The sequence below is a fragment of the Osmia bicornis genome, chromosome 16 (genome assembly GCF_907164935.1).
Source record: "Osmia bicornis bicornis chromosome 16, iOsmBic2.1, whole genome shotgun sequence".
Lineage (NCBI taxonomy): Eukaryota > Metazoa > Arthropoda > Insecta > Hymenoptera > Megachilidae > Osmia > Osmia bicornis.
In genome coordinates, this window is record NC_060231.1 from 4,343,331 (window position 1) to 4,368,910 (window position 25,580).

Below are 25,580 nucleotides of genomic sequence, written 5' to 3' on the forward strand. Positions count from 1 at the left end.
GTGTCAATTCTTTTTTTTAATATGATCACCCTATATTCCTAGACATTTGTTAGAGCATTCCTATTCTTTTATAAATGACTAATTGACAAGAGTACACACAGTCTATTGTATAAAAGCAGTCAAGCCAGAAACTGTTGGACCTCATTGTGAATATATATACACACACGTGTGCGTAAGCATGTGAGTACTTACGTATTCAGCGGTTTACCGCCTTCGTCTCGTCTAATCCTGTCTGCACGTGCGTATCGTGGCATCCCGACGATATATAGGTAAAGTAAAATTACACAGGTTTCTACTTTGAAGCTGAAAACCGTCTACTTCTAAACGGGCTATTCAAACTTATTTGCGATACAGAAATACCTGCCGCAAGCATATCGGGTGTACGCGAGTCTTACTTTTAATCGAGCGTAACTAAAACTAAAAATACAGGATGTATAAACGCTTTATTATCATGTTTCATTATATTGAAGAACACTTCATTTGTTTCCATTTCAAAATGCTGTCCGCCATTTTGGATGCAAGGGACAGCCAAGCCGTGCCCCAGCGCCTGGGGCGCCATAGCGAATCCCAATCTTATCTTGGGAGTAGGCAGTAACAGAAATTGTAACATGAGTAGAGGAAGTCGCGAGAAATTTTTTTTCTTCATATGTATTTAATATTTGGGTTAGTAGAGATATGGTCCCAAGAGATAAAAGTTGAGTACTAGGGCCTAAATTATGGCTGTCTTCGTCGTAGGGCATGCGTGACCAAATACTAGCTTCTCAGTAAGGCTATTGATTTGGACCGAGTACCCGGGTATTTACGAGGTACCTAAACACATAAAACAATCGGGAATCTTCAGTTTCAAAACCGATTGTCTTTTGACCATGGTTCACGAACGTCGGTAATGTAGGGAATGATTGTCTCATGACTTCTCACGAATATCTCATATTGCTGTATTTAAGTGTATAATAAATTCTTAATCTAATAAATAACTTTTCTAAAGGAAAATTCGCAAGGGTGAATAAAACCAGTTACATTTCTACATAAATGATACATATTTTTACCTACATGGGTGCGAGGTAAAATAGAATGTGCATTTGAAAAAAAGATGTTTTCTAAAGTAAATAAACAATTGTAAAAGGATTCGTCTGGATTTATGTAATGTCTCCCTGATGAGATGGACCTGCAATTGCTAAAGATCTAACATATAAGATCAAAAATATTTATTCTCATTTATCTAAATTATTTATTCTCATTTATCTAAATTATTTATTCTTATGTATTTATATATTAAACACTTATTATGTACTTAAATGTATTTTTACTTGCTATGTCTACAACACGAATTTTTGCTGGAGGCTCAAACTCAGGATTATTACTGCTCTCTTCTTAAATATTTGTATCTGATATGAAAATAGGAGATCAATATATTACTCAACTAGCATCCCCGTTGCGACTTCGCCCGCTCTCATAAATAGAAAATTCGAAAATTTGAAGTAATAATTGTATTATTTTTTGGTGATCAATCTCTAGTATTTCAGAAAAGTAGGTATTGCTGCCTGCAGAAACAGTAGAAAAGCGGCGACCCCATACTATATAACGCGTACGTTGTCACGATCGCACACGGATAGGCAGAATTCAATGCGATAGTTTCCACAGTTTATTAAACCAATATAGCCTATGTCACTCCAGAGAAGGCAAGGAAGCTACTGTTAAAATTTGGTATCAATCGGGTAAGTAGTTTTTGAAATTTTTCTGTACATACAAACAAACGCTGTCTCTTTATATAATAGTATGATTACTACAATTAAATGGTTAATACAATTAATACTTCTATAATATTCATACCAGACTGAATCTGGTTTGGAACTGCTGTTGGTAATAACCTGGATTTGGAAGGACCCATGTACATTTTATTTTAAATGCTTACTACATACTCTGTGGGTCTTGTGGTAGTGTTCATATTCCGATGCAGGAAGATCTTCTCTACCACATGCCTGAAGCCAGGCATGTGAATATATATACTTGAAGCATGTTATTGTTCCAAGATTTATGTTTCTATAGTACCTAAGTTCGTATATTGTTACAGACAAATTATGACTTTATAATACTTACAAGTCTCCATTCTTAGGAAATCTAAAAAAATGTACTCCTTCCCCTCCTTGATTCCCCAGAAAATTCCCGGTTTATGAAGGTCTGAAATGCCATAAACTCTTGCTTTTTGGAGCATTCTGACAAAGAAGTTTCCACAATATAGGCTATGTAAGTAAATCCACAGTACAAACTTGTCGCGCGCTCACGACTGTTCACGGTCGAAAACGAAGATTGCCGAATGGACCTTTAAATGGGTTGTATCACTTTGTCTCTTTCTGCAAGTAGTTTCTCTCTCATAGTGTCGCCTCTTATTATACCTACTCTTTGCTTTGGTTATGCTGCTTCTTTCTGGTTGACACGCTCATTACCTATGTACAGTGACTACAAATTCAAGTCACTGGATCTGTAGTCACTGCTATGCACCAATCACATCACTTGATACGAATATAGTTTGGGTTAACACGCATATGGTATACGTTCAGTTGATCGGAACAAAGGTGGCGTTGATGGAAAGCAAACGTACATACGTTGACTAAAGATTAAACTGCGTTCAAAATTGAACGCAGTTCACAGGAACTCTGAATTGACTTTACTTTAATTTTCCCCGGTTCGGAAAAAAGGGATACATTTTTACATCCCATTTCCTCCGGGCGGCGTACTTTGGGTACGTTTATTGTCCCTTTTGCCCAACGAATATTTCCGGCCACGCGCGCTTTGCGCGCCTCTTTTCATTCTCTTTTGCATTTTACATTGTTTCATACATTTGCCATACTTTTGCTTCTGTTTTTTCGCCATACTTTTACAATTTTTTGCTTGAGCTGCGTTTATGTGTGTGTCCCCTTTTAGTCGCCTCTTACGACAGGCAGGGGATACCGTGGCCGTATTCTAATCCCCCCGAGCCACAGGGGTCTACCACTCTGAATTGATCCACGTTCGAGGAAACGGGCATTACACTTTTCTTAGCACTTACACTTCTTAGGAAGTTGGTTGATTTGATAACGAGTAAAGTAGGTGATGGGTGTGATTCAAAAATACCAAAATATCACATTTGTATTACAATATAATCGATATTACATTAATTTTACATTCCACTTTTAACGAAATATAAAAATATAATTTTTGTCCATTTAATTTTCTAACAAAATTTATGTTGAAGTGCAGACAGAAAACGAAAATAATTTTATTCGAACAAAATCAGAAAATAGACATATGCATATTATGTATATTCTATTATAGAATACTATATCTAAATGTATAATAGAATATTTAATATGCATAGTACTATATTTAATTCAACATAAAACTATTATTTATTAGTACTATGTAATTAACGACGTAATTAATCACGTAAATCTTCCCGACATTTATTTTAATAATTTTAATAATTTCTTTCAATAATAATTGAACTAATAATTGAAAATTGAAACACCCAAAAATAAGTACAAATTAATTATTTTACCCCAAAATTCCTAAGCTCTATTTATAAGTAAAGTTTATATTAAAATATATTATGGATCACAAAAATGATTTGGGATAAGTCCTATGTGATAAACAAAATCACTGTAACAATAAAATATTAATAACAATATGAAATTCATAAATTTTGTCATGATCGAAAGAATACTCTGTATGAAATTAATTAAATTATTTTAAACTTAGGATTGACTTGTTCCATTAAATGAAACAATTATTCAATCCCTAAATAAGTATATAATAAGTACTAAAGTTAAAATCACTATTAGAGATTACTTTTTTAGTGGAAAAGCTGTACTTTTGGAATAATGTAATAAAATTTCGAAATATTTCGAAAAATTGAAAATCTTTAACCCATTAATAATAACTTATTTTTACGTACTTATATATATATATAAATATTTAATTATATTAAATCAAATAAATAAATTACATCTTATTTGTATGTAACGTTTGAATCAAAATGTTTCTTCTTTAAAGTAAAAACTTTAATGAAGAATATGTGAATTTATTTTGTTTTTTCTATGAATTTTTGGATAGCGGCATCGGCGTTATTATTAAGTATTTATCACTTTCAATCACCATTTCTAGATGTGTGTAGAATATTTACACTGTGATTTATAAATTACTTATTTACAAGGTACAAAGGAAGCCTACGTTGCCCGTGACCATCCATCATAACTGTCTTTTCGTTTCAATGAGATTTAAAAAAATAAATTACTTTTAATAAAAGCAATATATACAGAATTAAATTTGAAAGAAATATATCTCGGGTTAGCACAAACCTGATGGTACCAATGCTTCGTTAGTCCGGCTACTCGCCATCTGAGAACTGTAATACCAAAAAGCCCGTATGCTATTATACCTTAGGTACTGTAAGTATTCAAAATTGATTAACTAAATAGAAATATCATTTTCTAATGACAACATTTTTTGCAATTCAATTCTTCATCGAGTGCTTCGATACCCATAGTCCATACTACTGATGAATCTGTATTTACAGTTACTTCAGAACAATCGTCATACGTATTTGAAGAGCTTATTAAACCACCAAATTGTAAAGTCGCACGATCTGAAAAATAAAACATTGTTTTGTAATAATAAATTAATTAAAATATTTATTTACACTTACTTAAATTCCACTTTAAACCAGTTGTTGTTATACAGTTAACAGGTGCACCAATTGGTAGAAGTCCACACCAGCTATTACTCTGGACCAAGATTTTAGGAATAATTATAGTATGGAAACCTGGCTTTAAAATCCATGTCAATGAATTACTTGCTATTTGAATCACCTGAAATAAAGAAACAAAATTGATTATATAGAATTATTAAGAATGTTATAGAATAAAAAATAATCACCTGTATTATCGGAATGTATTGTCCAATGAGCTTATCACTTTTATGAAGAGTATTAAGATTTTCAACAATATGATCCAATCTTCCCGATGAGTCTACAAACACGTATATTCCGTTTAACTGTTAACAATAATTTTTATGTTATCAAATGCAATTCATTCGATAAAATTTAATAAGATATCCAATATTACATTTATATTTTCCTTTTGAGCATATTGTCCTAACTGAATCAAAGCTTTTGTATAATCTGTATAATCCTGATTGATTGTTTCTATAACCCTAGAGCCTATGGATTGCAACCTTTTTAGTATTAATGGACTACAACTGTCCATATCCCCAGTAATTAAGTTTGGTATATATTCGTTATGCTTTCCATTGAAGACATCTATACCTCGTTCTTCTAAGTAATGTAACCAAGCATGTGTTCCACCATCAACAGTAACATTAATTTGTGCTAAATAATAGAAGTACTTGTTAGTAAAATATTTTTAATAAAGATGAAAGTTCTATACGAATAGAAACCTACACTTTTCCCATATCCTAAGGACACTGTCATGCTTCCAATAAAGAGGACGATTCAGTATAACTACAGCATATTTGTAATTTGGGGGACACTTGAATATTTGTGAAGGATCCCATACTGTTCTATTGGAATCTGAATCATGTTGCATCCTTTGGCTTGATTGATATTTTCTTAAAACTGCAAAGAAACGTTTAAAACATTAGGTTATGTTGCACAGTTTCAAAATTCGTCACTTGAACAATTCAGTCACTGTCAGAAAATTCTAGTTCTATTAATATCTCATAGAATCATAAGAGAACACTTATATACAATTACATTGAAGATTTACTATTTTTAATATAAGCCTTACATAATAATTGCCGGACTGCATTCGTGACGAAACTCAATTTCGAAATACTTCTTTTGAGAACGTGCATACTTTATATACGACGATTTACACAGCAATAATAATAAAATAATTTTTTTTTATTTTTTCATATTCATGATTATTTTTAATAACTTATATAGAAATTTAAATACATGTCAATTCAGTATTTAAATGTCATCACCACGTGGTTTTGCCCTACAAAAATGCTTATTATATACTATTTCTAAAGTAAATTCGAATAAAATTAATAATCTCTGTTATCAATTAGCTACATCATAACATTTTCATTAACATAAGTATCTGCATTGTTAACACTGCTGAAAATATGGATTAGTATTACGTCTATTCAGAAACACCTTATAGTTCGACAATCGTTTATCAGTATCACATAAATCATTATAATCGCACAAGAAGTGTATTGAAACAAAATAAAGATGCTCTAAATTCGATGCATCACACTTATGGGAGGCATACATATATCGCTAGAATTGAAGGGATATCGATGAAAAGACGCCTTATATGTATTTTCCCATAAACTGTTCCATCAATCTCATTCGGTTATCGAATTTATTGAAAGCTTAACAATAATTAATATGGACCGCTGTTTGTTTTCATTATAACTTTGTGAAGTAATCCTCGATAAATTATGTCATCCAAAATTTGGGTTTGGAAGAAAGTTCCTGGTATAGTCGGTCGATGTAACGATGTCATTTATTCACGTCCGAAAATACCTCCGAGCCAGGATCTTCTTTTATATTTTGGGGGAGATGTTCAAGTACATTTAAATATCATTTGTAATTAGGTAATATGTTACATAGTTTACAGTATAATTTCTTTCTAGGACATTCAGGAGAATATGGAACAACATTCAGATAGTAAAAAGTATATAGAATGGAATTTGCAAAATACTGCTCATATACTATCAACAAACTTCCCCCAAAAACATATAATTGTCATTCGTCCATCGAGGTGATATTATAAATAATATTTGAGACAGTATATTTAATATGCTTTTGTTTTACCATTTTCAATTTTGTTTTAGAATATATGTAACAATGCATGCTTTGTTTAGCTGTTTTGATAACTTTGTACCAGGAAATGAATATGGTATCCCATCGTACCTTCCAACACATAATGGTTTAAAACATTTACAAGAACTGGTAAAATCATGTTTGGATCATATTAAGACATGCAGTGGTAACGAGGTATGTTTTAAATCACTGTATGTGGTCTGCATGTAATCTTACATATGTTTCAATTTTTAGGATCCTAGTCTTTTCAGTATTGAGAAAATAAAATTAACATTAATGGGCTTTAGCAAAGGCTGTGTTGTTTTAAATCAGTTGCTTCACGAGTTTCATTACTACCAAAGAAAATCAAAACCAGATGTTGAAATTAATAATTTTATAAAACTTATTGAAAGTATGTGGTGGTTAGATGGTGGACATGCAGGAACTAAGGATACATGGATCACAGATAAATCCATCTTGGAATCATTTGCAAAATTAAGTAATATACGAAAAGAAGTTGCAATTTGTTTCTAATTTTTAAATATTTAATTATATTTAAAAACTGATGTATCATTATAGGGATAAATGTTCACGTACATGTTACACCATATCAAGTTCAAGATTCTAGTCGTCCGTGGAATCGCGAAGAGGAGAACCGATTTTCTACTACTTTGAAAAATATCGGAGTTCCCATAAAACGGGAATTACATTTCACAGATAAACCAAGAAGTTTGCTGCTTCATTTTAACGTTATCAAAGCTGTTGGAAATTGCACACAGTAAGGTTGTGATATTTAAAAAAGTCTGCGATATTTTACTTTTATCAATAAGTAACAATATTAACACATTTATGCCTTAAATTATTAAATGCACTATCAGACATGAAATAATTAAAAAAAAAAATAAATAAAAAATAAAAAACCTGTAGTTTTAATTATAGTTAATTACAATTTATATCTGTTCTTTTTACAAGACAGTTAACTTCTTGATTCAATATTTACATGTGATTTTAATCACAATCTTGTTAGTTTTTAGTAACATTTGTTTTGCATAATGATATACACTATACTGTTCAAATATAATAAAATAAATATGAATAAAAAGTAAATGCATATAAAGTGTTTTTTCTTTACCTGATAACATTCTTCAGATAAGCCAAACAGTTACAATGTTCACTTAAATGGTATTTAGATTACTGTGATTCAAATGTATTTGTAAAAATTTTAAAAATCTTATTTTCTACTAACATGTTACATGAAAGAATTTATAATATAACTTCTGATATGTTTCACATATAATACTTCTATTAATTTATGGCAAAAAATTCATGTAACATGATTAATAGAGAATCAGTACAAAATAAACATTTGATTTAAACAATGAAGTTTAATATTGTACTAGCATCTGGTTTGACACTTCTTTTTATCGTATGTTATGTTCCCAGATTCTAAAAGAAATAAGTGTTAATAAGTGTAACATAAATGAAAAATTGATATCACTTTTTGATAAAGGTATTTACCATTGTTTGAATAAGGTAATATGACTTCAGCCCATTCATCAGATCCGTCACAACAGTCACAATATCCATCATTAACTTTGTAAGATGGTATTTTTACTGTGATTTGATTAAAATCATCAATAATTTTATTTTTTTTAAATGTGGTATAAAATGTGGTATAAAATAAGGTATAAAATGTTAAATACCTGGAAAGTGCAAGGTTGAAATTTCACAATGAAACACACCATTGTTACATGCATTAGTGCCAGGTTCATCACTACCATCCAAGGGACAGTCACAATAATTGTCGTTAATTTTGAAGAAGTCTATCTTATCTTTAGAAGTAAAACATACAAATTCTCCTTGGGCATTTGGTAGGTATTTTGAAATATCCTGATCGCGTGTTCCACGCAATGATACAGTTTTACCTTGTTTATCACGTAAAAGTTTAGAATGTGACAGGTCGTTCCATTTCGAATGCACTTTACCAGTAACAATGTAATTAGATGTTCTTACGGATCCACTAATTAATTTCCCTACAATCGCCTGATTAAGTTCCTTGAAATAAACCAGCTGATGTATTACAAAAATAATAGCTGCTATAAAAACGCATATCAATGTGTATTTCAATTTTTTTCTTAATAAACGACGTTTCCAAGATATCTCAGTTTTCATATTTGCCGGTTCAAAAGTCGCTTGATATTCTTTCAAAGTTGATAATTTTTTGGTTCAATACGTGCTTCTGTATATGAAGCATTTGTTAAACATATTACATAATGGAGTTATAAATAAAATATGCATTTTTCTTTAAATCAGAGGTTACATCGCGTATTATTTACAAACATTATATGGAGTACGATTCACTTTGAACACAGTCAAAATTACAATGGCACTAAAATGTTATGTAAACGAAGTTGTCTACGATTCATCGATATTTCTGATAATCGAAAAGGCGATTTGAATTTCCGCCGGGAAGTTTAACAGGTAACCTAATAATATCGAAGTTCTAAGTACGAGTTAGGATCACAAATTTTTCTTATTGATTACTTATTAAATATTATAAGTAATTATCTATTTATTTTTTTCTCAAATAAAGTTGCTAAAGCGAATCGGTTCGTTAATTAACTAGTAAAATGAATAATGAACTCGATTCGCAAGTCGATTGTTAAAATAATTAATTATGCTTGCATACAGATTTTGTAAGGATCCGGTCAGTAATTATTTAATTATAAATAATTATATGGTAATAAATAAACCTAAATTGCTATTGTTAAAATGCAATAGCTTTAATTTTTTCCAAGCATATGTATAAATTAATTTGTTTTAATACATTTTTATCTTGTAACTATAAATGCAAAAATATGTAACTACGTACTAAACAGAAATTAATGTTAAATTTTACCAATGATGACTTTAATGACGAAATATTAAAATACTTGAGGAAAGAGATTACGAGATCTATTTCATCGTATATTACAATATGGAAAAGAAATATGAAAAAATTGTCACGTAATACAATAGCTCGTAATAGTATAAACTTCGGTGCATGTGTTATTAGTGTTTAATTTATAGGGTTCTTTCAAATTCAAGCCGATAAAGCAATTTTATTATTACATTGGTCTTCCCATGCCGCGTCCCATTGGCGCTTGAGGACCATTGTCCTGACCGCTCTTGGGATTCTTTATGGTTTCATCTACAGACAAAATAAGACACGCCGCTTCGGATGCAGCGGTTAATGCGTTAATTTTGACAACGGCAGGTTCCCATACGAAAGCTGCCATATTGTCACCGATATCTTCGGTATTAATATCAACGCCATAAGTATGCATGCCTTTGTGCTGTTTCTGTCGTAGTTTATTTAGAATACTTGTTGCATCGAAACCAGCATTATCACATAATTGCCTAGAAATAACGTAATTACATTTATTTTTCATAAAATTAATATTATTATATACTGTCCTCCGATGACAAAAAGTCTAGGGGGCACTAGGCAAACGACTAACTCCCTAGTTTTACACGAGCCTAATTAGTGCGACTTCTTGCGATCAGTGGACAGGAAAGGATATGTACCTTGGAATAACCTCCAATGCACGAGCTATTGCTCCAATTAAAAGTTGCTCTTTTCCCGCTACAATACGAGAGTAATCCCGTAAAGTTTTTGATAGCTCCATCTCAATAGCTCCTCCACCAGCCACATAAGCGTTAGTTTTAAACAAACGTCTTACAACCATAATAGCATCGTGCAAAGACCTCTCAGTTTCTTCCAAGAACTGCTCGGCTCCTCCGCGCAATATGAATGTACAAGTTTTAGCACGTGATCCTTCATAGAAGAAGTTGAATCTAGAGATAAATATATTGTTATTATAATTGACAATAAAGATCGATTAACAGTTGAATTAAAATACCTTTCTCCACCAATTTGTCTTTCTTCAAACATTTCACACCTGCCAAGGTCGGAATCCTTAATATCATGTACCGTGGTTAAAATGTTTCCTCCGCAAGCTTTCAATGTTCTCCTCAAATCTTCCTCAGGAACCCTGCCCGCACAGAACATATCACGGTCCGCGAAATATTGCGTAGCAACATCACCAATTGGTAATTTTGACAATACAACCTGCGCCCCACTCTGATGAATTTTGTCGAGCTTGTTATATAAAATCTGCCATTCGGCGTCGACTATCTTTTGATATTCGGCAACATTATCCACGCGTATTTCTGCGTTGTCCCTTTCTGCTTTGAGCTCTAACTCTATATTTAACAGAGCAATTTTACAGTCTTGATATTTCTTAGGCTGCATTTCAAATCCAGCATAAGAAAAGGTTTTCTTAAAAGCTACTCCTTTGACCAGTTCTGAATCTTCTAATGCTCCACCTGAGACTTTCTTAATTCCAATCATGTTAAGAGGTAACATATCATCAAGCATCATAACAGCTTTGACAACCATACGGCTGAAGAATTTTTTTTGTTGGTGAATTAATTTTGAACTCATAGACGTAGCTGCACATTCTTCTAAAAGTTCCATTAGTTTTTCTTTGCTAGATTTATCTATTTTCACACTGACTGCATTTATTTTGTCAACTGCTACTTGAAGGGCAATACGTAGAGCTTTGATCATGATACGCGGGTGTACGCCTTCTTCAATAAATGGTTTCATTTGCTTCAAAAATTCTCCTGCTAGTAAAACAACACTTGTAGTACCGTCACCAACCTGTAACATAAAATAGACAGATTAGAGCATTTACGCAAAGTTTTATATTTAATAAAATGTTTGAACATTATTGAGGTAACTACAAATCTTGAAGAAGTTACCAGTCTAGCAGTTCTTAAATACTGTTCTCTGCATATAAACTGGTAAATGTTATACTTTGCACATTACCATTTTCTCTTTTTACAGAGCTAATTTTTTAATTAGATGTTACTTACTTCGGCATCCTGAGACTTAGCAATATCCACTAAGGTTTTAGCTGCAGGATGAATTACTTCTAAAAGTTTTAAAATAGTAGCACCATCGTTCGAAATAGTTGCTTTTCCATTTTGGTCAACAATCAGTTTATCCATTCCTCTTGGACCCAGAGTAGTCCTAACAGCATCTACCACTACTTGGCATGCATTTATGTTGGATATAAGCTGTTGCTTTCCCTGTGAGGCATCTGTGCCTTCTTTGAGTAAAATTATTTGAGGTTGCTGGAAGGAATATAAATAATTTTGTATATCTATTACTAACAATGAAATAGTAATTCTGATAACAATAATTATATACTCTCATGTATTTTCCCATTTTTGCTATTTTTTTATTCAATTGTACATGTGACTTTTACAGTAATATGGCGATTATAAGTTTTCTGTGAATATCTTGTCAAATTTCAAAAGACAGATGAATTAAGAATTAGTTTCTTTGTTTTGTTACTATGTAAAATGTTGATTGCTTATAAAATTAATTAGTTTATATAAATTTCCCAAGGAATGGATTTTTATTTGATTCATTATTAATGCGTTTCCGCATGCACGTTATGGAAGTGAACTGAAATTATCCTTATAAGGTTAGAGCAACCGAACCTATAACATGATATTCATTCTTCCGTGCAATAACTTATTACTGCCTAAAAATATTGATACTAATTAAGCATAATCATTCTTCGTTGTTAAAACGGTCATTACTTGTCAACATAAATTATATTTTCTTTCTAAAGTAAGAAAGCGGTCGGCATTGAAATTGTGAATATAAATTCATATTCTTATCAGAGAAGCAAAACTTCATATTCTTTTATGGCTAAAATGAGAAACTTCATTTCTGGCTTACCATTTTTATAACTTATCGTTCGATTAACTGGCTTTCGTTTTTATTTTATACACTGTTCGAGCAGGAATACTTCGGTAACCTGTAAATTACTATTCGAGATGATTCTACTAAGGATACAAGTGTTGAGTGTCGTTCATACTCAACGGAAGAAGGTTTGTCAGAAAGCATTGACCAATCAGAAATAAAAATTTAAACTTACCAAATTATTTGATATTCTTTTTAAATATTTCATTTAATCATTAACGTAAGGGTTATTATACAAAAATATATTACTACTAATGGAAGTAATATTTAACTACCTCACTTGTATACTAACATAAGTATGCAATTAGAATATGGAGGGGTAGCAAACAACTAATTAATTTTTTATTTTTTAGTGTGTAATATTATATTTACATCTATAACATAAATTTTTAATAGAAAATTCAGTATTCAAATACTCTTTTCTTTTTATTTGTTTATATACAAAATAGAGTATTCACCTAAATAAGCAATAGATGGCAGTCATTTATGCCAAAATTTTGATGACCGGAAACAGAGGAGCACTGGAGGATTTAGTTTTTGGTAGCATCACAAGGGGGTTTAATTCGTGACCTATTTACGTGAATAGAAATTAAGATTCAACATTTACCGCCCATTTATTTTTAAACATACTACAAGTTCTTAGTGTACACCCAGGAAGTGTCTTACCGGCAAATTCTAGTCGTGTTACAGCTTTCAAGAAACGCGCGCATTTATCTGAAATTACATATCACACATGTCGACATATAAATATTACAAAAAGTGTATATATTGTGTTACACGATACTCTTAATTTTAAGTAAAATCCAGAAGGATCGTATCTTACACGCTTCAGAACAAGACAGTTTTATTACCGAGGTAAAAGCAAATTCAAAATTTTAACAATGTATCTTCACAATTTGTAAAGATAATTCCCTTTTTGAATTTGTCACTAATATATTTTGTGTAATCAATCATTTTTACTTGACATCAATCGATTTGCATCACAAGTAGAAGATACATGTGCCTACTAAGTTGGCCAAATTACTGTCACGGAAGTAGATCCATTCGCGAGTAGTCAAGGCTAACTAAATATAGTAATATTAGTATTGTATTTTTATAATAACTTTTTAAGATCAAATATCTTCCTTAGGTCCAGGTTAGGTTCTCCTTAATATACTTACCTTTAATTAAGAGAAGTCTACATTGCACCAAAATGTACGTACAATATATTCATTTTGCATCCCAAGTGCTGACCTTACGACGTTGCGCATGCGCGAAATAACTCCCACCCGATGACAAGGAGCCAATGACAAATCGATATGTTCGAAATTTTCACGCGAAAGCTTTTGACTATTTCTCTTTCAGCAGTTAATAGTGAAATCTCGTGTCTGATGTGTCTCGAATAGTAAGTAAAACGGTCACGTGCTGTATCAGTGAGATTTTAAGTTAAAGTAAACTGATCAAACTGTTAAATGTCCACGATCGCGCCATTTTTATTGTTTACCAGTTTCATCACTATTATTATCGTAACTATACACTTCATACACGTTCAATTAAATCCTCAAAATTATTTATTACACCTGGAACATAATTTAAAAATTAATTATATTTTTATTTATTTAATCAAATATTGCATTACACATATATTTTGATATAAAAAGGACACTCAATGTCAAACTAAGGTACTTACTGTAGTATATCTAGGTTTATTTTTGGGTACTTATTTAAACATAAAATTCTTTGGGAGAGAGTAAGAAAATTGACAAAATTTATCTGGACGTTACGTAAGATCACCTTTGAACATCTTTCCAAATTTCTGATAATATCTAAGGAATAATTTATTTTCTTTTTTTAGATGGTACTTATTAGTATAAAGTGAAAAAGATGGGGGGGAAATTATTCCACCGTTTGTTGACTCTGATTACACCAAAATTTTAATAAATTTTATTTTTGATGATTCCTCGTTACCAGCAGGTGTATACTTATCATTTTATCATTAAAAAGATACGAATTATGAGATATTAGATTCTGACAGTTTGTCAAGTTATACAAATCCTTTTTACGGTATCAAATGTTGAAAAAATAAATCACAGAATTAAAACTCCAAAATTATAGAAAAAAATGTCATTAGGCAAAATTATAGTGCATCACGTGATGCATGTGCCCCCGGAAGTGGAATGTTTCAAGGTCATCTTCATTTCAAATTTTTTTTTATTACAATTGAATAATGCATATTATATAAAAATTAATGTAATGTAATTTAAAAAATTATTTAAATTAAAAGTATGCAAGCAATAGTGCTACATAGAATTTGCACGCGAGACAAATAAATGCTACCGCTAAGAACTATTTATAACATCATCTCGTACATCAACGTAAATTGATGTGACCACTGGTCTGTATCTAACTCGTATTACCGTTTCGATCTTACTGTGAAACGTTCATGTATGAAAATTGGCTGAAAGTTCAAGGGAAGTATAAAAAGAGTCTATCAGAAGCGAAGTTTGTTATTGATCAGAAGAATCTCACTAAGAAAATTAATTATTTTCATAATTAATAAAAAGTTTCTCCTTTAGAACTGATTAAAATAAAAGAATGGACCGATATAATTAAAAATTATTTTTTTCTTTAAAATAACTTCCTTAAAAGTAACTTCCTTCTTCCCCTCATTCAACTCTTACATCCTCACACGCATATACTCGTTTATTTTGTACACTTACAATATTATTGTATCAAAAAATTTGTTTTCTTAAATAAATAAATAAAAAGTGAGAAATCATAATCATGGTTGCACGAAGAGGAAGACTAATGGAGAGCAATATATTCTTAACAGGAAGAGGGGCGGGGAAAAATAGAAAACAACTGTAGTATAAATTTTGAGCAAGACTTTGTATCATCAACATCAAATCGATTAAAAAATTTGGAGAAAATGAAAACGGTTTGGATAATTGGTGGACCTGGTTGCGGCAAGGGAACGCAGTGCGAGCGCATCATTGCGAAATATGGATTCTATCACATAAGCAGTGGTGATTTGTTAAGAGAAGAGGTTGCCAGTGGCAGCCCCAGAGGAGCCTCACTTCAGGAACTTATGTCCAAAGGTTTATTCGTCCCAACGGTAAATAATATGTGAATGTAATTAGGAATGGAATGTCAGTTACATTGGTGTAACCAGGACTCTTATGGGATTGGGCCCATTGGCATAATTGAGACTTTATAGGTTTGGGCCCATTGACGTAATTAGGACTTTATGGAATTGGGCCCATTGGCATAATTGAGACTTTATAGGTTTGGGCCCATTGACGTAATTAGGACTTTATGGAATTGGGCCCATTGGCATAATTGAGACTTTATAGGTTTGGGCCCATTGACGTAATTAGGACTTTATGGAACTGGGCCCATTGGCATAATAGAAACTCTATGGGATTGGGCCTATTGGCATAATTGGGACTCTATGGGATTAGGTCCATTAAGGTCGGGGGGCAAGGCACGTACCCAACAAGTTGGATCCATGTCACCTACCTATTTAGGGGAGGCCCACGACTCCTTCCTAGTTACACCAATGATCATTCGTAATACATATAATGCTCGTGGCGCAAAGCCAGTTACGTATGTAAATATTAACAAATACAAGCAATGAACAAATTTCTTCTTTCGGAACGAGAAACATGTCACTAGCATATAATGTTTCAAAGAAACTTAAACGAAAGAGATTTATGAACTTTTCATAGTGTGAAGATCCTATGGTTTCCGTTAGGATATAGTACTGGACCTGATAAGAGAACGGATGCAAAAGGCGAAATGTGAAGGAGCCACAAAGACTGGATTCCTTATCGACGGCTATCCTCGTGAATTAGATCAGGGAATTCTATTTGAGAAGAACGTAAGCACTGTATAATCATTGAACTAATTAAAACCAGGTATGCGCACCTAGGTGCGTCGCGCTTGCTGTGGGCTACTGTACTCGGGCGCCCATGCCCAAGCCCATGCCCATGCCCAAACCCATGCCCATGCCTGTTTTATTAAATTTATGATTTATCTAGGTTTGCCCCGTTGACTTAATCATCTTCTTCGATGTCGCAAATGAAACCTTGATGAAGAGACTGCTGGGTCGTGCAGCTGTGTCCAAGAGAGCAGACGATAACGAGGAAACAATTAAAAAGAGGATTGAAATATTTAATATTAAAAATGGTGAAATTGTTGAACACTACAAAGACAAAGTAGTTAGGGTAAGTTCTTGTGTGATAATCTTCCCATAAGTTGATTGTAAATTATTTTTTATCTTTTTTAGATCAATGCTGAAGGATCTGTGGACGCCATATTCCTTGAAGCTTCAAAAGCTCTAGATGGTTTATTAGCTTAGAAAATTTTGTTAACAGAATCATAAGCTTTTGTTTAAAAACCGCCTAATTGCACAATCTTTCCGTGATTCTACTATCGACCTTGAAACACACAATTTATTTTACAGTTGATTTTTTTATGAGATTGACACCTATTGACACAACTATGGCACAAATTAGAATATGTATTGCAAATCTGAAGTACCTGCCGACACAAAGCAATATGTACATTAGAAATTTAATATGATGATCGATGGTCGTTATTGTTTCAACTGGCAATTAAAATTGATATATTTTATGAATTTTGTGTGTTGATTTTTTACAAATCTGTCTCCTTTACCTACTACAACAGGACAATAAGAGATTACTCCTCTTTGAACCTGAGTGTACATACACTGTAATGACAAGTTAATTAGCTATGTCTGTCACTGAATCCTGTTTTTCAGTTATTCAGTAACAGTTTGAAACTGAAGCTGTGCATTGAATCAAATCACGAAAGTAAAAATGCATAGTACAGATATAATTTCAAGATTTTTAATAGTACTATTATCAATAAATTTAATCAAGTGCAATCCTTGCTGTCAGATCAACTCTTATAAATTGCCAAGTTATAAATTAATGAAATCTAATGCTCGTTTGAATCAGTTAATACTGTCGAGAACAATGGTTCTGAACGTGAGAGAGTGCATGAAATTTGCTACGGCCAAGAAAGCCCTGGCATTCAATTACGGCTTGGAAACTGATCATCACGGTAAGAAGAAAATATGATTACTATACAGAGTACATGCAACTGAGGCAAGTTTGAAAGATATTTGAGGGAGAGACGCTGAGGCTCTTCCTGTCTCTCCCAAAAGAGAACAGACTCTATTTCATACTTATTTCCCACAATAGATGACCTCAGACACAATAAAAGCATCAAAAAGACCCAAAAAAGGTGCGAAGCTCTCCAATGTCCTGAGGTACATAACTTGACTATGTTGGCAAGGGACAAGAATTACAACTACTATAGCACCTATCCCACTTCCTTGGCACTTGGTAAATGAAATAATATGTGAATTTAAAAAGTAAACGAGACAAAGACTTTCCTCGTCTTCTTTCAGGCTCTAATTACACGCTGGCTTGCATCCCTAGGACAGGTGTGTTTGTATTTTCAAACAATAATTTGAATTACAGCCAGGCACAAGCAGCCTGCCAAAAGATGAATGCTTCGTTGGCTCACGTAATTAGTGAAGAACGTACGAACGGTTTTGCGAAATATATTTCACAAAATACACCCACTTTTGTTGGACTCAGCAATCATGATAGGAAGAGTCTGTGGAAAAATGAATTCGGTAGTTGAATTAAATTTTTAAATGAAATATTTTAGCCTCTTAGGCTTAGAGAATGATAAATAAAATGGATAATATAATTTTCAGGAGAACCACTTTCATGTTTCAATTATAGAGCATGGGGTAGGGGAGAGCCATCACACTCCAAGGGATGTGTTACTTTAGTACTGCAATCCAAATCAGAACTTAGCCCTTTTTGGAAAGTTGTATCCTGTGGCAGTACACTACCTTTTATTTGTGAGATTCCACCTATGTAGATTCTAAGTATTAACATAATTTAAAATATGAAGTGTCTACAATTACATAAAAAGATGCACTACTCTGAGATCATACATAGAATGAAAAGGATAAATTAATAAAGTAAAAACGCAAATCTTAAATATATACAGATGTTTAATATATGGTTACAAGTGCCTCTCTTCATTATTAGCAGAAAAAGATTTACCTAACAAATTATTTACACATTCCAATTGCTATGAATATACGATTTATAGGAAAGAAAAAAAATACAATTTTCATTTTTCCTTGATTATATACAGCTATAACTATACATCTAAAAAATTGTGCTTTTCTCATTATCTTCTTATCATCTAATCACATGCTTTCTAAATTAATTACTTAATAACTAAAGAACAGCTGCTGTGTCAATACTTTTGTGAATGGTATAGGAGCGAATGAAAATACGGTATAATAACAATTTGAATTGTATCAGTGTCTCAGTGCTTAACAATATTTATGCAAAATAAAAATATCAATTTTTGAAACATTTCACGTATTATGCAAGCAATATGCACAAATTATGCAATTATTGTTGTATTACAAAAACATTTATTTTTAGTTTATAATTTCGTTTTACACATAGCAACAAATATAATGAAACAATTTCCATTTGCTCTTCAAAAGAGAACTCAAAAGACATAAAGTGTGGTAAACATGCTTTCTAACGTCTTTTATAAGTTATTTACATTCTTCACATAAAAACTACAAATTACAAGCAGAAATAATAATAACATGATTTTTCCTTGATATTAAAAAATGTGCAATTTAGTGATCATATTTGTTTTAAATATAGAAATAAAAAAGCAATTGAAAATATGATGAAAAATGTATACAAGACAAGGTTTAGTAGTCTCATTTATACAAAAATGCTATGAATGGTACACGCATTATTTCAAAAATCGTTGCTCTGTTCCAACTAATATGATAGTCTGTAATATTAGTTATTAAAGGAAGACAGTGTTTCTTTTTATGAATATACATTCAAAAATACGACCTAGACATATTTGAACTTGTAACACCTATAAAAATAAGAAAAAGAAAAATATTTATATGAAAATGATATAATGAAACTTATACAAAATTAGACAATCTTTTTCCTTTTTACTTAGGACTATTATTGTCACGTATTACTTTTCTGCAAGAATGTATGAAATTTATATTAGAATTAATAATTTTGTAGAGTGTAAACGTATTTCTACATGAAAATCTTATATTAAAGCTTTGAGTCCGATAATATATAAAAGTATAAAAACATTTGTATTTGATATTATGAATGATTAGAACAATACTGGTTAGTGGACCTTCTTTAAACATGGTCAATGCGCTGTATTGTTTTTGAACTAAAGTGGTTGCACGCGATACTACCAAAATTTATATCAACTGTTAAGATTGAATTTCATAAAATTCAAAATAACTGATGAGAAATTAATTATGCTTAGTGTGGAGTGGATATTATATTATATGTAACATGCAAGTCATGTATATACAATACATATTGTAACAAAAAAGCAAGTATGAAAGCTGCTTAATTTAAGAACTGTGTATATTGTACATTAAAACAACATTCTGAACTGCTGCAACAAATTTATGTTCTCGTTTTCTTTAATTTGGGGACGGATACTATGAAAAAATATTTTCCAACAGAATCATCTAACGCATTTCGAGCACAATTTATGAAAAAATTTGGTAGTAAGTTATAGCACATTGATGAATATAGTATTATATATATACACATACATATTTCTGCAACTTTTAATTTAAAAGACTTGTACTCGTGGTATAATTATAAAAATTTCTCTTAATTGAAATTGTTATACATCAATCTTATATACTTATGAAGATGTATCATCCTGCTATGCAATTAGAGTTAGTGATAAGCAACTGGAATATAAAGTGTACATTTAATAAGAAATTAAACAAAGACGTATCTAGTACTAAAGCTGCCAAAATTTAACATTTCTTTTCCCTTGTATGTAGAACAAACACTTGTATTTTATGATTATTTCATTATACTTATACCCCACTTAAATAAGCTACATCCAGCTGAAACGTATAAAAATTTTATACAACACTAATGTAGTCTACTTTATATAATACATTAGATATCCTTCAAAATGTAGTGACGTATAATTTATGCATGGAATATTATCTGTTAAAAATACTGTAACTATTCATTTTCACGTTAACCTAAAATTATAATTTTTATTGATCAAGAAATTCTGATTATTAATCGAATGTAAAATTGGATCATTACTTTTTGAAGAATATACCTATTAACAACGACATCATTGTGACAGTGTTAGTTTCATTAGCGCTGGCACTTCAACTTTATAATCATTGCAATCTGTTTGTTTTAGACTAGAATTTTTAAGCTGATATATTTATTAACTAAATCGCAAATTAGAACAGGATTTTACTGTTTTCTCCGATTCATTTATAATCTGTGTATTTACATACTTGTGTATACCTAACACGTACTCTGGAATAATACAATTACGATCGAAGGAAACCTTTAAGTTTATCGTTTCTTTAAATAAAAGATGATAAATTATATTTGGTCAAATACTGATGCGAAGAATAATATTGTTTGGCTTGTATTTATCTCATATATCTCTAATTACTCCATTTCATTATATTTACTTAAGATTTTGTTTTTTTAAAAAAATAAAAAGATTTGAAATATTCAACAACTTTGCGATTATATGAAACAAAGTTATTAGTATGCATTTTTTTTTTCCTTTAATACGAGCTTCAACATATCTCGTCGCTCTATTGAGGATAAAAACTGTTAATTATAGTTCGCTGCCTCATTTAGTCATACGTGATACAACATATCACAAGTATTTTATTACATAGCACCATTTCAAGTTATACAATAGGGAATATGTTTTATGAATTAAAAAAATAATTTAAATGCATTTAATCTATTTCCCTTTAAGCATATTCAGTAACGTCTTTAACCTTACTAATCAAAATTAAATACTGTTGAAGCTTTTACGACGAAGGTACAAAATTATGCAAAATAAAATATACTGGAACTTGTATTACTTAATGAACTTAAGAATAACGATTGTATCATAAATGTGAGGCAGCTTTTTAACGAAAATACAGCATAGTGTGCATTGATCATTGTCAATTTAAGTACCGTTACACTCTTATCATTTTAAGATATAGTTCAAAGAAATATATCGGTATGATATACCAGTTTTGTTTAGAAACACTGAAAATATATAATTAAGTAATAAAATAATGAACAAAAATTTTAAATGAGATCGTTTCCGAAACAAATTTTCAAGCGTTATTTAAAATAACACAAAGGTGGTAATAAAGAATTGCAATGATATAACGCAAACTACTGATAAACATTAGAAGAACACTTTCTTAAATAAAGAATGATATATGGAATGTTTTGTTTTATAGCCAATCGGATAAATACTGTTACCATGTTAGTGATTAAAAAATCAAGAATGTCATTACTACAATGAATAAATATAACAACTGTATAGTAGATATACGCTAAACTTTTCCATTTATAATGGAAAGTAAAACCAAGACAATAATAGTTTACATAAAGAAAACATACTGTGGAATTTCTGTGCTGATATCCATTAATTTGTTACGTTGTTTATTAAAGATATAGTAACTACAAACTGCTCCAAAATCTCTGTCAGTGCTTCTTGTAACATTGCTTGTTTCTCTTCTAAGCTGGCAACCTATTTCATATAATTTATGTAGATAAAAAAATATTAAATATATGTAATATACTTACCCTTTCTAAAAGCTGATTGAAAACGTCATATGGAACATAGGCAGGAGTTCCAGTAGTAGGTGAGGTTTGCTCTGGCTGTGAAGACGCGTTGGATTTTGGACTAGTGTCCTTTTGTTTAATGGCTTTTGTGACATTCGTTGTTGGTGACATTCTAAATTAAGATTAAAATTATAATACAACTTAAAACAATGAATTAAAAATTTATTATATTATTACCGTGAATAATTCCATTTCTTCTTTAATTCTGATATATCAACATGATCGACTACCCCGATCTTTCTTTTTTCTATGTGGTTCAATTTTAATTCTGTAACCTGCATGTAAATAATTTGTTAAGAATTGTTTATTAAAAACAACGTTTATGCGTGAAAGTTATTTAATTACCCAAGGTGCTTTTCTTCTTGCTTTTGCTGCTAGTCCTTCGGGTTCTTTTTCTCGTAATTGTTTCGATATAGTATCTCCATTTCCATTTGCTAAATTATCTTCCTGTTATAAGTACAAATTACAAATATAAATATACAATATCTTTCTATTTTTTGAAATGTTATTTTGTAGATATTAATCCATCAAACGGTGGAGCCAGATCAATAGTAACCTAATTTTATTTATATGCTATACAATAAGAAATATTTTATATCTATTCAAGAAAATTATATTAATAAAAATACGGCTCCACCATTTGTACTGCTGTCTCAATGCCCCCCATCCGACGGTTAAAATAGTGTTAAGAGCACTAACAGGTGTTGGAGTAGTTGTAGTGGTAATTGTTGGTCCAGCAGTGTAACGTCGTAAACGTTGCGAAGAAGGTGGACGTCGACGGGGTGCTTTAGCTCGAGAAGCTGTTAAGTGCGAAAGCGGTGCTCCTTCTATTCGTTCTACCACATCTAGCTCTTCACCCAAACTTATATTGGTATTTTCGTTACCGTTATTGGTTCCAACATCACCTAGGAAACGTTTCAAACTCGATATGATTGAATAACTTATAGTTTTTCTATCTTCATTACTTTCTCCAATTCCTGGAGAAGTTGATGACGTTGAAGAAGAGGCTGATGTAGATATGGCTTTCTTATTTATTTCTGCGTTTAACACATAACAAATCAAACCATTTACAATACGTTTATTTATCGTTTTATTCTTTGTATAAACGATATTGAAAAGATCAAATAAATCGGTAATTAAATACCTGAATGCACACTTTGAACATCCAAACTCCTTCTAACTTTTTCTCTCTCTACTTTTTCATTCTTCTTCGGTACATGAGAGTGTCTCGCAGCTGATTTAACCGAAGTTTCCTGTCGTTGCTCGTGATCTGTCTGATCTTGTGCAACATTAACTACTTCAACAAAATTGTCTGGAAATAAACCAATTCGACCATTTATTTCTCCTACCCACCAACCCTAAAAATTGTTTAACATATATTAATAACTTATTATTGAATTTATAATAGATGTATAAATGAATGGTTATTTAAGCACCTCATCAGAGGCCTCCTTAGATAAGAGGGTTATTATATCTCCCTCGTTTAATGTTAGCTCATCATCATTAGCAGCTTTATAAGGGAAAATCACTTTATACAGTTCTTTTTTATTCTGATGTTTATGTTTATCTGGTTCTTCATATACTGGACGAGTGACGAAATTCGAAGGAAATACCCCAACTTTGCCTTTAAGTCGTCCTCTCCACCATCCATCTTCTACTTCACCCAAAAATTCAATAGTATCTTGAGGTACCAGAGTTAATTCATCTTTATTACAAGGTTCATAGTCAAACAACACTTTACAGAATCGTCTTCTAGATCCTCCGTTTCTTAATGGAACATCTTCAGATTTATTATTATTGACTCCTTCGCTTGCTGCAGTTTCTATACTGCTAACAGTTCCGCTTGATACAGGCCCTAGTACCTACATCAATCATTTAATTTTCTTATTTAATATAAACAAAATAGTATTTTTTACATGATTAATAAAATTCAAATAAGTACAATGTTGAAGATACCGAAAATTACCTTAACAAAATTATCAGGAAACATGCCACGTTTATCCCTCAAAGTACCCTCCCACCAACCACCTGTCAATACTTCAATTTCAGTGATAATGTCTCCTTTCTTTAAAGTTAACTCGTCAGGCTCTTGTGCTTCATAGTTATACTCTACAATTGCCTCCATTTTTCTTTTATTCTAGTAGTAGTTGAAATTTGTTAACACATAAGTATCACAACCTTATATCTGCAACAAGTACACACCAAGCATACAGAACAATAATTGAATGTGCCTACAGATAAATGAATAAAATGATAAGAGGAGGTAAAGCATTTGCATCTAGTCACACTTTTCAAATAAAAGTTCTGTAATTGAATTTATTTGGACGATCAGTGCTACAAGAAATTTCTTACTGTTACTCTTACAGCGAACGAACACATTATACTCTGTGAAAAAAATAGACTGAACACGAAACGTAACATACGTACAAGTTAAGAGAAGTTGCGCGCCTGTAGAAGTCATTTGTTCCTCGTGCATCCTCCGCCTTTCATACCACAGCAAGAACTCATCACGTTCATCGTATTACTATTTCTAAAAGATATGTCGTTGAAAGCTGAAAATTTAGGCGTATCCCACATTCAATTGATAGTTCGACGTATCTGTCATCGCGGCCATATTGGACTCTAAATTCGAGTGAACTTCAGCATACAATTTGTTTGTGAGGTGCGCATGATAACCCTATCGGTGACTCAAAGAACGCGCCAAACCTAATTCATGATTCATTTTTGTTAGATGCGTGTGTTAGGCCTGTCAATGAACGCTGTTCTAATTTCTATTCTACTGGTACGATTGTATGAGTAGCGCATAAAAAGAAATATTACACTACTATTTTTTAACTTTTTAATATATACCAAAAGCTGATAAATATTTGAAAATATACACGCATTCATCAAAAAGTCATGTGACTCCTTTCTTCAACTGGTTGATTCATTATTTCCTCTTATCATAAAGACTCTCACGTATCAGGTATATGCGGAGCATACAAAATTACCCATATACAGGGTGTCCGTATTTATTTGTGACACTCCTGGTATATCAAGATAGTACTTTTCTTCCGTTATAGATTTGAAGTAAGACTAATTCGAAAATTAATTAATATAGCAGAACGGGGTGTCTCTCCCTATCTTCTCCTGGTTTCTTCCGGTCTCTCCCAACTCTCTTGGGATTCCCAGCTCTTCTTAAGTCCTCCCAGGATCAAAAATAAGTGGTAGAAAACTCCTT

At 31.6% G+C, this 25,580-nt stretch overlaps 6 protein-coding genes and 1 long non-coding RNA gene across 12 annotated transcripts; 3 read left to right on the top strand and 4 right to left on the bottom strand.

Moving 5' to 3' along the window:
* Window positions 1-1,732: 1,732 nt before the first annotated feature.
* On the bottom strand, window positions 1,733-9,479 carry LOC114871513 (thiamin pyrophosphokinase 1-like). 2 transcript variants are annotated; one of them, XM_029177502.2, is made up of 7 exons: window positions 8,512-9,479; window positions 8,327-8,422; window positions 5,435-5,608; window positions 5,100-5,362; window positions 4,912-5,028; window positions 4,682-4,844; window positions 1,733-4,621 (listed from the first exon to the last, which is right to left on the bottom strand). In XM_029177502.2, the coding sequence occupies exons 1-7, from the start codon at window positions 8,978-8,980 to the stop codon at window positions 4,467-4,469; spliced, it is 1,437 nt and encodes a 478-aa protein (XP_029033335.1). In that variant the 5' UTR covers window positions 8,981-9,479; the 3' UTR covers window positions 1,733-4,466. The 2 variants fall into 2 exon arrangements, with proteins under 2 accessions (XP_029033335.1, XP_029033334.1); XM_029177501.2 differs by lacking the exons at window positions 8,327-8,422; window positions 8,512-9,479 and adding an exon at window positions 7,941-8,192.
* On the top strand, window positions 5,872-7,932 carry LOC114871514 (mitochondrial protein C2orf69 homolog). Of its 2 annotated transcripts, none has more exons than XM_029177505.2 (5): window positions 5,872-6,026; window positions 6,640-6,767; window positions 6,841-7,003; window positions 7,064-7,307; window positions 7,388-7,932. In XM_029177505.2, exons 1-5 carry the CDS (start codon window positions 5,970-5,972, stop codon window positions 7,588-7,590), a joined length of 795 nt encoding a protein of 264 aa, XP_029033338.2. In that variant the 5' UTR covers window positions 5,872-5,969; the 3' UTR covers window positions 7,591-7,932. The 2 variants fall into 2 exon arrangements, with proteins under 2 accessions (XP_029033338.2, XP_029033336.2); XM_029177503.2 differs by having other exon boundaries at window positions 5,938-6,573.
* Window positions 9,480-9,570: 91 nt separating the features above from the next.
* On the bottom strand, window positions 9,571-12,750 carry LOC114871511 (T-complex protein 1 subunit eta). Its single transcript, XM_029177500.2, has 5 exons — window positions 12,606-12,750; window positions 11,729-11,989; window positions 10,711-11,513; window positions 10,376-10,645; window positions 9,571-10,207 (listed from the first exon to the last, which is right to left on the bottom strand). The coding sequence occupies exons 1-5, from the start codon at window positions 12,606-12,608 to the stop codon at window positions 9,916-9,918; spliced, it is 1,629 nt and encodes a 542-aa protein (XP_029033333.1). The 5' UTR covers window positions 12,609-12,750; the 3' UTR covers window positions 9,571-9,915.
* Window positions 12,751-13,036: 286 nt separating this feature from the next.
* On the bottom strand, window positions 13,037-13,480 carry LOC114871519. Its single transcript, XR_003788585.1, has 2 exons — window positions 13,296-13,480; window positions 13,037-13,199 (listed from the first exon to the last, which is right to left on the bottom strand). It is a non-coding gene; the product is annotated as an uncharacterized LOC114871519 (long non-coding RNA).
* Window positions 13,481-13,909: 429 nt separating this feature from the next.
* On the top strand, window positions 13,910-17,247 carry LOC114871516 (adenylate kinase isoenzyme 1). Of its 2 annotated transcripts, none has more exons than XM_029177509.2 (5): window positions 13,910-14,013; window positions 15,442-15,723; window positions 16,363-16,488; window positions 16,649-16,834; window positions 16,897-17,247. In XM_029177509.2, exons 2-5 carry the CDS (start codon window positions 15,538-15,540, stop codon window positions 16,966-16,968), a joined length of 570 nt encoding a protein of 189 aa, XP_029033342.1. In that variant the 5' UTR covers window positions 13,910-14,013; window positions 15,442-15,537; the 3' UTR covers window positions 16,969-17,247. The 2 variants fall into 2 exon arrangements, with proteins under 2 accessions (XP_029033342.1, XP_029033341.1); XM_029177508.2 differs by lacking the exon at window positions 13,910-14,013 and adding an exon at window positions 14,046-14,134.
* Window positions 17,248-17,336: 89 nt separating this feature from the next.
* LOC114871515 lies at window positions 17,337-18,557 on the top strand. Its single transcript, XM_029177507.2, has 4 exons — window positions 17,337-17,696; window positions 17,837-17,980; window positions 18,046-18,276; window positions 18,361-18,557. The coding sequence occupies exons 1-4, from the start codon at window positions 17,450-17,452 to the stop codon at window positions 18,528-18,530; spliced, it is 792 nt and encodes a 263-aa protein (XP_029033340.2). The 5' UTR covers window positions 17,337-17,449; the 3' UTR covers window positions 18,531-18,557.
* Window positions 18,558-18,648: 91 nt separating this feature from the next.
* Window positions 18,649-24,992, bottom strand: LOC114871517 (SH3 domain-containing kinase-binding protein 1-like). 3 transcript variants are annotated; one of them, XM_046289091.1, is made up of 10 exons: window positions 24,788-24,992; window positions 24,327-24,545; window positions 23,797-24,222; window positions 23,505-23,718; window positions 23,326-23,397; window positions 23,060-23,265; window positions 22,706-22,807; window positions 22,538-22,635; window positions 22,322-22,472; window positions 18,649-22,265 (listed from the first exon to the last, which is right to left on the bottom strand). In XM_046289091.1, the coding sequence occupies exons 2-10, from the start codon at window positions 24,483-24,485 to the stop codon at window positions 22,161-22,163; spliced, it is 1,533 nt and encodes a 510-aa protein (XP_046145047.1). In that variant the 5' UTR covers window positions 24,486-24,545; window positions 24,788-24,992; the 3' UTR covers window positions 18,649-22,160. The 3 variants fall into 3 exon arrangements, with proteins under 3 accessions (XP_046145047.1, XP_046145046.1, XP_046145048.1); XM_046289090.1 differs by having other exon boundaries at window positions 23,060-23,397; XM_046289092.1 differs by lacking the exon at window positions 23,326-23,397 and having other exon boundaries at window positions 24,788-24,991.
* Window positions 24,993-25,580: the final 588 nt, after the last annotated feature.

Excerpts from the sequence above, each read along its gene's own strand:
- LOC114871514 (XM_029177503.2), top strand. The coding sequence starts at position 6,445 with ATGTCATCCAAAATTTGGGTTTGGAAGAAAGTTCCTGGTATAGTCGGT. Across the intron at positions 6,574-6,639 it reads ATTTTGGGGGAGATGTTCAA|GACATTCAGGAGAATATGGA; the intron begins GTACATTTAAAT and ends ATTTCTTTCTAG. Across the intron at positions 6,768-6,840 it reads ATTGTCATTCGTCCATCGAG|AATATATGTAACAATGCATG; the intron begins GTGATATTATAA and ends ATTTTGTTTTAG.
- LOC114871517 (XM_046289090.1), bottom strand. The coding sequence starts at position 24,485 with ATGGAGGCAATTGTAGAGTATAACTATGAAGCACAAGAGCCTGACGAG. Across the intron at positions 23,398-23,504 it reads TGTTCAAAGTGTGCATTCAG|AAATAAATAAGAAAGCCATA; the intron begins GTATTTAATTAC and ends TGTTAAACGCAG. Across the intron at positions 22,636-22,705 it reads CAAGAAGAAAAGCACCTTGG|GTTACAGAATTAAAATTGAA; the intron begins GTAATTAAATAA and ends ATTTACATGCAG.
- LOC114871513 (XM_029177502.2), bottom strand. The coding sequence starts at position 8,980 with ATGAAAACTGAGATATCTTGGAAACGTCGTTTATTAAGAAAAAAATTG. Across the intron at positions 8,423-8,511 it reads TTCAACCTTGCACTTTCCAG|TAAAAATACCATCTTACAAA; the intron begins GTATTTAACATT and ends ATCAAATCACAG. Across the intron at positions 5,363-5,434 it reads CCTTAGGATATGGGAAAAGT|CACAAATTAATGTTACTGTT; the intron begins GTAGGTTTCTAT and ends TCTATTATTTAG.
- LOC114871515 (XM_029177507.2), top strand. The coding sequence starts at position 17,450 with ATGCATAGTACAGATATAATTTCAAGATTTTTAATAGTACTATTATCA. Across the intron at positions 17,981-18,045 it reads TCCCACTTCCTTGGCACTTG|GCTCTAATTACACGCTGGCT; the intron begins GTAAATGAAATA and ends GTCTTCTTTCAG. Across the intron at positions 18,277-18,360 it reads TCTGTGGAAAAATGAATTCG|GAGAACCACTTTCATGTTTC; the intron begins GTAGTTGAATTA and ends TATAATTTTCAG.
- LOC114871516 (XM_029177508.2), top strand. The coding sequence starts at position 14,081 with ATGTCCACGATCGCGCCATTTTTATTGTTTACCAGTTTCATCACTATT. Across the intron at positions 15,724-16,362 it reads AAGGTTTATTCGTCCCAACG|GATATAGTACTGGACCTGAT; the intron begins GTAAATAATATG and ends GGTTTCCGTTAG. Across the intron at positions 16,835-16,896 it reads ACAAAGACAAAGTAGTTAGG|ATCAATGCTGAAGGATCTGT; the intron begins GTAAGTTCTTGT and ends TATCTTTTTTAG.
- LOC114871511 (XM_029177500.2), bottom strand. Across the intron at positions 11,514-11,728 it reads CTAAGTCTCAGGATGCCGAA|GTTGGTGACGGTACTACAAG; the intron begins GTAAGTAACATC and ends TTTATGTTACAG. Across the intron at positions 10,646-10,710 it reads AGACAAATTGGTGGAGAAAG|ATTCAACTTCTTCTATGAAG; the intron begins GTATTTTAATTC and ends ATTTATCTCTAG.